We start from the raw sequence: 10,959 nt of genomic DNA on the forward strand, positions 1-10,959 counted from the left end.
GTTCAATCTGTTTTGTCATTTCAGTTTATTTTAGGGAAAACATCTGTCTATTAGTCCATCTGTCTGCCCATGTCAATGATTCTGAGAATGTTTGATATAAAAATTTGGCAGTACAAATAAAAATATTTGCATCACAAAGTTTTTAAATGTTTGAAATAAAATCAAAAAGTCCAATAAGCTTAATTTTACCTCCATTAAAATAAGATTGATCCTACATATAAATAAATATTAATATATTATTAATAATTAATGTTATTTCTAAAACTTTTCTGATTCTGACTTCCATTTCAATGAAAACTAAACGTGACCTCAGACCAAAAACTACTGATGTTGAGGTTTACTGAGCTGCAGCAATGAAGAGGCAACTGAATAAATCCAGGTCCGTTTGTTCAGGAGTGGCTGAATCCAGATCCGTTTTGCTGCTTCTTAACGACATGTGTAAACAGGGTAATGCTGAGTTAAACTGTTGCTCCTCCGGGAGAGCAGGTTGTTGTGGATGAAACCCTCAGATGGAAACAACAGGCTGCAGCTGAGACACCGTGATCAGAAAGAAGCTGGAGAACAAGAAGAAGCAGACAGCAAGGAGGTTGAGGAGATGGCTGGAGAAGGAAGACAGAGCTCTGGTCTGCAGGACATCCTGAGAGGCTACTGTGATGGAGCTCAGAGGACAAAGAGCAACATGATACGAGTATTCGTCAGCTCCACCTTTACAGGTCAGTTTCTGTTAGTTTGAGTTCAGATTGCAGTCTCAGTCTGCAGAAACTCCATGTAGAACCTTATTCTGGTCTGCAGAAACAGGTTCTATATGGAGTTTTACTCTACAGCTTTTTAAAAGGTACAAATAAAGCAAACTGTGAAGAAATTCTGCAGCATCATGGAGGAGGTTCTCAGTCAGTCTTGAAGCAGTTCAACATGGGAACCTCTCACTCTGTGGTCTCAGAGATCAGAGAAAGTCTGAGGAACTTAGGTTTACTTAAGTATGATCTGGTGAACATAAATTATTTGTAAAGCATCTATTCAGCATCACATTTAATCTCAAGGCACCGGATAAGGTGTTATAAGGAGATTAGAAAGTAGCTTCTCCATATTTGTAGTGATGACCCTTTAAAAAGTAATTTGCTCTGCCAGCTGCGTTTGCAAGATTAAGTTTTGCATTTGTTCTCTGATCTGGAGACCACAGATAATTTTCTTGTCAAATAAGACTGAGGATTTTTTTTTATATACCAGTCAGTTCATGCAAATATTCTACTCTGATAGGTTTGAAGTTTCTATCTAAGGGAACCCTTTTACTTGCAGATTTGTCTCTTTTTGAAAGAGCATGTTGTTACAGTGGATTGTGTCATTTAATACAGCTATATAGATTAGCTACCATGGTTAGTTTCACCAAGCAAAAGTTCTCCAACATTAACTGGGTTTGTTCCAAGTCTTCACCAGAAAACCAGTTAAATGACATGAAATCTGTTATAAATGGAACGTTTTTGGTTTTCACTGATTTCTGAGGTAGACATAATGAACTGCTTTTTAATTTCTGTGCAGATATGAGCGGCGAGAGGAAAGCTCTGCTGGAGAGAGCTTACCCAGAGGTCCAGTCCTTCTGTCGCAGTCTGGGACTGGTCTTTGAGGTCAGTTAAAACCTGCAGCACTGTGATCAGTGGTGCTAAATGCCCCGGCCAACCCACTTGCCAGTGTAAATTGCCGTGGCATCAGTGTAGAATTTCATCCCATTATGCACAGCCAACGAGGTAACATTAAAAATCAAACAATAAACCAAGATATGAGTAGATTTTTACTTAAGTCTTCATGGTTTGTACAGGCAGGTTTACCACAATAGTAGGTTCAAACCCTGAAATTATGGCTTTTAGTTTCAGTGTGCCAACTCAAGATTTTCAGTGGTCCCATCTGGCAACCCCTATGAAACGATTCTGGAGGCGCCACTGGCTGTGATGTTTCACACCAATGACCAGAGCAAGAAAATAACAACTTAAGTTTGTTCCTTAAAGGCAACCTGTGTGTTCCTCCTAAACTCTGTGAATTAACTTCCTGTAGTTTGTTAAAACTTTATAGTGAATTTATTTCTTGAAGAGAGAGAAACTTCACAAGCTGATGAAATTCAATATCGAAACATGGGATACTTGAAGTCACATTTACTCCTTCTGTGTGCGATCTGCATCTTTTGAGTTATTGTAATCCCTGATCAGAAAGTGACTTCACTTCCTGTCTAGGTGGTGGATCTAAACTGGGGGATTCAGAACATCCTGTTTGGAGACCATGAAGACTGTGAGATCTCCCTGCAGGAGATCCAGAGCTGTAAAAGAGTTTCTGCTGGTCCAGCCTTTGTGGTGAGTGCTGGATGTTCTTCATGGTCTCCACCTTAACCTGACAAGTTTTGGTTTTGGTGTAACAATGTAACCGTGCTTAACAGCTTGAATGAGATGAACCCATCTACCTCCTTTATTGGCATGTTCTCCAAACACCCCTTAGAAAAGTTGCAGCAGTAAATTATTGCTGCCTTAAACTTTCAAGCTTTCTGACTTTGAAATAACATTTTCCTTTTTTTTTATCTTCTTCCTGTTTCCTCATGTCTGGGTCATGAAGGGCCTGCTGGGGAACAGGTATGGCCACCGAGCACTTCCCCATTTCATCCCAGAAAAGCAGTTTGAGATCCTTCTTTCTAAGCTTTACAAAAACCCGGAAGGTGTTCAGCAACTGCAAGAGTGGTTTCTGAAGGACAACAACTCTGTTCCACCCACTTACATCCTCCAACCAGTCACTGCTCGATATCCACACTATAGTGATCTCCGACCTGAGGTTGAGAAGCTGCATGACAACGATCTTCTGTCCTGGCGCTTCACTGAAAGTCAGCTGTTGAAGCTGCTGCGCACTGCAGCCACTGAGGCTGAGGATGCTGGAGACATCACAGCTGAGCAAAAACAACTCTTCTACTCATCAGGTAAGAGTATAGACACATCTCTCAACTTTTCCTTTTTGTTTAGCAAGACTAACTTCTTCTGCTTCTTATTCAGTCACTGAAAGAGAGTTCCATGAGGGCTTTTGGAGGAACGGCCGGAAATCGTCGGCTTTGCTCTTTGTCCGGGAGATCCCCCGACAGAGGATAAAGGAGAGACCCAAACGTCTGGCCAAGCTCATGGACCTCACTTTGGACGGGCTACTGGATGCTGAAGCTCAGGAACTCCTTATCGGGCTCAAATCACGTTTGTATGACACTTCTAAGAAGGTCCTCAATCTGCACTGTGTAGAGTTAAGCAAAGGACGCATTGATCCAAAGCGCAAGGAGCATGCTGAGTACCTGGATAACATCTGTCAGCAGTTTGTCTCCCAGATGACAACCCAAATCGGAGTGGAAGTTGGCTCAGTGGATGGTGGGAGGAAGAGGAAGATCTGGGGGAGCACAGAGAAAGAGGAAGAAGAATATGATTGGCTGGTTGAAGAGGTGAGGCAGCATTCTACAATGGCCTCTGAGTTGAGCAAAGGTGTCAATGGCAGAGATGGGCTTCTGGGAAAGATTAGCGTCACCTTGTGGGAGTCAACCACAGCCAATCATGGCTTGCTGGTGATCCACGGTGCTGCTGGGATGGGAAAAACCACTCTCGTGTGCAAACTGGCGCAGGAGATGCAAGGCGTCCTGGAGGCCAAGGTGGTGCTGGTGATCAGACTGCTGGCTGCTAATCACCCACACAGACCCAACATCAACCATGTTCTCCACAGCATCTGCCTACAGGTGTGTCTAGCGTGTGGCCTGGCTCCACCCTCTCTGCTTTCAGTCAGCTCTCACCTGGAGCTGCAACATTTCTTCAAGACCATGCTGGAGGACGTCTCTCAGCAGGGACAGACTCTGCTCGTCATCTTAGACTCTCTGGAGCAGCTTGCAGATGAACATCAGGCTCACAAACTGCACTGGCTACCAACAGATATCCCTCCCAACGTTCACCTTCTTGTCTCTATGGACACCACCAGTGAGGCGTTTGCTAACCTTCGGCTGAAGCTTGGTGCTGCTGGGTGTCTCTTTGAGGTGGACCATCTGTCTCGTGATGAAGGGGAACAGATTATAGAGTCCTATCTGAAAGCGTTTCAGCGGACGTTGACCCGCCAGCAGAAAGAAGCTGTGCTGCAGAACTTCAAGGCCACTGGCTCTCCTCTCCACCTTAAACTCCTCCTTTCCACCGCCAAACGCTGGACTTCCTTCACACCACCATCAGATCTGTTGCTGGGCAGCAGCATACAGGAAGTGATGTCAAGCCGCCTCCTAAAACTGGAGGACAAACATGGAAAGAAACTGGTGGGCGGGGCCTTGGGATACATTGTATCAGCCAGGTGAGGTTGAGGTTTATGTCTGGGAAACAATAAGGGAGTTTATGTCAGTTTGACAATATGTTGAGCAGTATGATGTTGTGAGGAGCCTCAAAAAAAGAAAATCTGCCGGTTTTATCTTAAGTGGTCAATATATTATAATTATATTCTTTTGTCAGATGACAGGAACTGATTTTAAGCACTACCTGTAGGTTCTCCATATCCCCTCTGGTCTCAGAGGACCTCAGGGCCTCTGGAGTGGGCAAAGGGTTTGGATTACCCTCCTTGACTTTAAACCATAGATGGACAGGAAGGTTGCTATCACATTATCTCTTGGTGACCCATTAAATCTAGACATGCCTTACTCTCTATGCTACAGGAGAGGCCTGTTGGAGGCAGAACTGCGTGATGTCATGTCCCTGGATGATGATATCATCTGTGAGGTATACAGGTATTCCCTCCCTCCGACCCCTTCGTTGATCCGGCTGCCCCCAATATTGTGGGCCCGGCTCAAGTGGGACCTCAATGACCAGCTCGAGGAGCGTTGGACTGACGGAGTTGCTGTCATTGCCTTCCGTAGCCGGTAAACTGATTATCAGATATTGGACCTCTATTGGAACTAAGTAAAACTCAAGATGTTGAGAATCTAGGAGATGTGAGCTGATGATGCAGAGTTCCCACAGCTGAATTAACTTCTGGTCCTCATTGAGATTGTTAGGTTGATCTGATCTAACTTGCTGTTTCCTTTTTGGTTGATTGATCAGGGTCATGGTTCTTAATGAAGCTCTACAGTTTCAATTCAATTCCGTTTATTTATACAGAGCCAATTCAGGATATTTTCTATCTCAAGGCACTTTACAGAGATGATTCAATGAGCTCATGCAGTCAATTAGGTTGAAAGTTGTCTATCTTAGGAAAACCAGTTTGCATTGACATTCAGGACTTGCTCCTCCTGGATGAGCATGTGGCCGTAGAGGACATTTGCCTGCATCTTGTCCTACAATACTTCATCCACACTGGATGAAGAGCCAGAAAATAATATTCTTTACTTCCTCAGTTGTTCTTGTTTCCCAAGGGCAAAGTAGAGTATTGGTATTATAACTAGGCAGTGTTACACATCACAGATGGCATCAGAAGCCAACAAGAAAAAGTCAAAACTTGTCACTTAGCATTGCAGCTAAAGCTCGAGATTCCTAGCGAAGTACGCAATCCTTCTCATTTGAATCTATCTCTCATTGGATGAGCAAAAGGGGACTTTTGGGTTATTCTGTTCTACTTTTTACTAAAACCATTTCTGTTTAGGCTTCTCTCTGAGATAGTAAAAGCCCGCTATCTCACACCAGAGAGACGGGGGCGGACTCACAGGATCCTGGCAGAGTATTTCCTGGGTTGCTGGTCTGGTAAACTGAAGCCTGCGTCTCTGCCGGGTCTGACACTGCTGCTGTCAGACAGGAAGGTACCAGGATTCCTCTAGCAGCGATCAGGAGAAATCATAATGTGGTTACGTTGAATAAACAAAGTGTCTGTCTGATTTAATGCATTTCCTTTGATAGCAGTTTACAAATGTTTGGCTGATTTTTGATTGGCTCTCCCCTTTTAAAGGTCCCACCCCAGCCATTGTGGTTCGTTGCAGGATTGGCTAACGTTAGAAAGCTCCAAGAGTTGCCTCATCACTTGCTGCATGCTGGTCTGTGGGAAGAACTACGGCAGGAAGTAGTCGGTAAGACTAAGGGTCATGCTGATTATTATTTTGAGTAAGTCCAGATGTATTTGGTGGTCGATAACCGCAACACAGAAGTACTGGTTTCATTGAGGCAGATGATCTTGCAACCATAACAATTTATTGTTAAATGTCATCAGATCAGTTCTAATTTTGCTGGTAGGTGATTCTGAGTATTAGAGTGCAACTCTAACTACCTAATTCAATTCTATAATTTCTGTAGATGATATACCCTTCAATAAATAGTTTAGTATCATCAAAAGAAATTGTATTTCTGATACTGTTTGTGTTAATATATACCGTAGACGTAGTCTTAAAAACACAATCTTTGGAGTTTTGGAGGAAGGTGAAACCTCAGAGTTAGGCTTGCTAGATTGGTAGAGCAATGAAACCCAATGTTAATCGTGGGGGGAAAATTGCCAAGGGAAAGAACATAGGTGATAAAGAGAAGAGGTCCCAGGACAGAGCCCTAAGGTCCACCAGAAGTTATGAGGAGGAAGAGGAACTGAAGGATTGGAGTTGGACAGACTGAGAGTAACCACTAAGATGGGAATAAAACCAACCTAAGGGGGTGGGAGTAAAGCAAATCCAAGATAAGCTGTTAGTATGGTATCAAAGGCCACACTCAGATAACAAGTGGATTGAAGTTCTAACTCTATGACTGAAATTATATAAAGTTTATTTCCATCTGGGAGGTTTTTGTCATCAGGTTCTCCCTCATAAACTCCCAGCCTGTTACTCCATTTTATCCAGTGTCTCTGTGGTTCTGTGTGTGCAGGCAGTGCTGAGTGGCTGTACTGTAAGAGCCGAGTCTGTGGAGTGTCCAGCTTGATCAGCGACCTGGACCAGTGCTTCAGATACATGGACTGCTCTGAAACCAGACTGGTCCATGATGCTCTGGTCCTGATGAAGCCCAGCCTAGATGTCCTGTCGGGTCACATGGGTTGGTATGGATGAACTGGAACATTTGGGCCCGTCGGCCCTGGATCTGATGTGATGTTTCTCTGATTATAGACCAGTCTCTGTTTTACTCGGAGCTGCTGGCCCGACTCTCCTCACTGTCCTCCACCTTCAAGTCTGTGATTGGTCAGATCTGCAGCCAGTGCGACGACTGGCTCCAATCGTGTCTAGAACCAGTTCTGATACCAAAGAGCAGCTTCTTGCAGCAGCCAGGGGGGGCGCTGCAGCACACACTGACTACACAACACGGAGGTCAGAGCTGTGAGAGATGAAAGATTAGGCCCAGACTGGGTAGGCCCGTATTCTGGTTCTGCTCCCAGAGTCGTTGTGTGTCACTGTTTTCAGGCGTGCTCTGTTTGGACATCAGTGTGGCACTGCAGCTGCTGGTCACTGGTTCAGCTGACGGCATGGTGGCGGTCTGGGACCTCAGTGACAGACAGCTCGTTCATGCTCTGCAGGGACCTACAGGTGAGTCTAAACTGTTGTGTGGAGAGGATTTAAAACTGTTCAAAGACTTCATCAATACTTCACAGCTCGGACATTAACACAACTGTGTTCTTTTGTTTGCTCCCTAGTGGCCATTGTGTCTGTGAAGATCATAGAAAGCTCCACCCACTGTCTCTCATTGGCTGCAGATGGCTCCCTGAAGAGGTGGAGCTTGAAGAGTGGCCAAGAGCTCCACTGCATCCAAGAGGCGGGACCTGCTGGGTCCGCCCCCTCTTCAGTCCAACTGCAGGTGTCAGAGCTGTTTGTTTACACCTGGACCTGGACGCAGGTAGGCAGCTGGCCGAGTCTGATCAGCCAGATCAGTTCCAGCTTTATGTGTTTTTAAAATATTCTGGACCTGTGGTGTGTTTGTGTCTTTAGCATTTGTCTCTATTCCAGGTCAGCCTGCTGTCTCCTTGCTGTCAGCAGGTCTTCTCCTCAAATGTTTGTGTTTCTTTGTGTGTCCTGATAAATGTTTTGAAATTTTTACATCTCCTGGTTCTGTTTTCAGCTTATTATTCTGTTTTTTTGTGTTAAATTGCTGTTTTAGGTCATTATGAATTTAGTTTTAGGCATTTGGGATCTCTCTGGAGAACAATTAGACCTTTTTTCCACAGGTTTATCTTTCTCAGCTGTGGCTTAGCGCCTCTATGCCTGTTGGACCTGGTCCTGACCAGCCCAGGTGTGTTTCCTCAGAATGTGACAGCTGTGATCTTGTTGCAGGTGAAGGTTTGGAGGCCGGATGGATCAGAGATCCAGCTCTGCAACAGCGAGGATGCCTCGCTGATTTTGGGGGTTCTGGGGGATTCTGTGGTGTTTCTGTCAGACTCAAATCGGGTCAAAACATTTGACCTGGTTACTGGCACCCAGACTGTGGTAAAGCTGACTCGAAGCCTGACACCAGTGAAGGCGGCGGTGGCGCCTAAACAGGGGAAGGTGTTTGTGGTGTCGGAGGACGGATTCCTGCATCAGGGGAGTTTTCGTAATTAATGCAACTCTTTAAAGAGGTCATAGAATGATTCTATAGTGTATTTGGTCCTGGTCCTTAAGGTCTCTGAATAGGCCGTGTAACACTGTGAATGGCATATTTGCTGTTCTATAAGCCCTAATGCAAGCCTGGTTATAAGCCATGGAATGAAACTACAGGTTTGCTTCCATTTATGGTATGCTGATGAACATTTAGATGAGCTGTGCGCTGATTCGTTGGTTTACAACAAGCGAAGCTGCTGAGCAAAGACGCATCATAGCAACAAGCACTCACTGACCAGACGTGATATTTTTCCCGGACATGTCCTACTTTTCATACCTAAAACAATGTCCAGGGGGGATTTGAAAAAAATTTCCAGAATTTTGGTGAAATACAGTGCAGCAGAACCAAGCCGTCAGCTCCAGGGCTGGTCCGGGAAGGAGCCAGTCGGGGACGGAGCTACCGAACCCGACCCGGTGACAGTATGCTTCCCCCCGCCTGCCTTACCGTACCAGGGAGAAGCAGGGTCCCTGGCTGGCTCACTGCCGCCGTCCGCCTGGGTTCCTGGACCAGCCCTGGAGCCCAGCAAATTAATCCCCAGATAGTAATAAACACACATGAAACTGAAATAATTCAAATTAGTTTATTTACAACACACTTCATCTCAAGACAATTTACAAAAAAACAGTTTAATCAAAGAAAAAAATAATGTTTTAACATGAATAAACCTCAATTTGAATCTACACAATTGTTCATGACAATGAATAGGCAAACATAAATCTATCTATACACAATAAAGCATAAACCAAAAGAAAGTATTTTTGAATACTACTAAAGCACTACTACTACTAATAATAATAATAATAATTTAAAACATGCTCTGATGAATGCCTTTACAGCCTCAATCACTGTTAATGCTGTTATACTGTTTATACATACATTTTATAGTCTATTTATACATACCCTCTGTACACTTGTAATGCATATTTATATCCTGTATAGCACTTCTGGATAGATGCTAACTGCATTTCGTTGCTTGTACTTGTGACAGTGCAATGACAATAAAGTTGAATTCTATTCTATTCTATTCTTATAAGATAAAACAAGTGTTAGAGGTTCTTTATGGCTATTTTAATGTTTGAGGCAGTATTAAAAATGATCACAGATGGGATTAACAGGATTCAGCTGTAGAATTATTCATGTTAAGTTTAAATTTTCCATCCCAGCTTACAGTACAAACAGCTGAAGGTGTTTACTGTAACCATGGGAACATGATCTTTCTGTCTGCAGATCTCCAGGTCAGGAAGTCAAAATGTCACCAAGTTCCCTCCACATCCCTCTCTGGTCTCAGTTTCTGAGGATGAGAAAATCCTTTATGCAGGTAGCCACCACAGAAACCAGACTGGTTCTGAATCAGGAAGAAGTCCTGCAGATAAACTGGTTCAAATTGGATCGAAACCTGAATCTTTTCTGCTGTTTATCTGTTGTCTTCAGGCTGTGAAAGGACTCTGAGTCTGTTCAACATCTCAGGTGTCTCTGCGGAAAGCTTCCTGGACCTGCAGCACGATGACGTGGTTTTATCAGCCTGCGTGTCCTCAGACTGCAGACACGTCGTCTCTGGAGCTGCAGACCAGCTGATCCGAGTGAGAATCAAACACAGCGATCAGTTTTTTTTTACTCTTCATACAGCAACAGGTGCAGCCATTTCTATACACCAGTTTAAAAAATCAAGAATATTTTTTTATTTTAAAAACCATAACAAAGTTTCATATACAGACAAAAATTAAAAAAACGAAGAAACAGCAGAAAATCTTTGAAACCGCTAGAGCCCTTGTACTCTGCAAAACATTTAGATCTAGATAAGTAGCTTTTTCCTGAAATAATTTAATTTGTCATTCATTTGAGCAGGCAAGTTACATAGTTTTCCAATGGAATAAGATAATACACATTTAGAATAAGAAAAATAGTTATAGCAACAATATATATATATATATATATATATATATATATATATATATATATATATATATATATATATAAATTTTGATCGATTTGCCGATACATGATGATGATATGTGATTTTCAGCTGCCTGATATGATATCGATTTTTCAGTTCCTCATATCGGCTTGAAAACAAGGCAAACATTTTCCTAAAACCATGAGGAGAAAACGTGCTACTTCTGCTCTGCCAGTTTTGGAGACAGTGGAGCCCTTTTTACTGTGCAGCGTCAGTGCTATATATGTACGTAGTTGAAGCAGTCACAGGGGAAGAGGTTAACTGACTCTAACCCCAAAGAACATGGATACCAAATGAACTAAATGATCAATATGTTCTGATGAACATACCCAGTACACACTTTTTTAGCTCTACATTTAATTTTGATAGCTGGTAAAAAATATCCCAATATATAGTGATATTGAAATATCGTGATGATATCATGACCAAAGTATCATGACTCATATCGTATCATAACACTCATGCAAATACTCACCCATATATATATATATATATATATAT

At 43.1% G+C, this 10,959-nt stretch overlaps 1 protein-coding gene across 1 annotated transcript in view; it reads left to right on the plus strand.

Moving 5' to 3' along the window:
- The first annotated feature begins 518 nt into the window (after nt 1–518).
- nwd1 (NACHT and WD repeat domain containing 1) overlaps nt 519–10,959 on the plus strand; it is a 13,962-nt gene continuing 3,521 nt past the window's right edge. The window contains exons 1-15 of the mRNA XM_015376527.1: nt 519–713; nt 1,537–1,622; nt 2,223–2,339; nt 2,596–2,950; nt 3,024–4,332; nt 4,688–4,891; nt 5,611–5,764; nt 5,911–6,028; nt 6,807–6,971; nt 7,043–7,240; nt 7,334–7,456; nt 7,564–7,763; nt 8,198–8,446; nt 9,732–9,822; nt 9,936–10,084. Of these exons, the coding sequence (XP_015232013.1) occupies nt 596–713; nt 1,537–1,622; nt 2,223–2,339; nt 2,596–2,950; nt 3,024–4,332; nt 4,688–4,891; nt 5,611–5,764; nt 5,911–6,028; nt 6,807–6,971; nt 7,043–7,240; nt 7,334–7,456; nt 7,564–7,763; nt 8,198–8,446; nt 9,732–9,822; nt 9,936–10,084 (3,636 nt within the window). The 5' untranslated portion in view covers nt 519–595. The remainder of the gene's footprint in view (nt 714–1,536; nt 1,623–2,222; nt 2,340–2,595; nt 2,951–3,023; nt 4,333–4,687; nt 4,892–5,610; nt 5,765–5,910; nt 6,029–6,806; nt 6,972–7,042; nt 7,241–7,333; nt 7,457–7,563; nt 7,764–8,197; nt 8,447–9,731; nt 9,823–9,935; nt 10,085–10,959) is intronic.

Source organism: Cyprinodon variegatus, unplaced genomic scaffold (genome assembly GCF_000732505.1).
Source record: "Cyprinodon variegatus isolate N-32 unplaced genomic scaffold, C_variegatus-1.0 Scaffold136, whole genome shotgun sequence".
Taxonomy (NCBI): domain Eukaryota; kingdom Metazoa; phylum Chordata; class Actinopteri; order Cyprinodontiformes; family Cyprinodontidae; genus Cyprinodon; species Cyprinodon variegatus.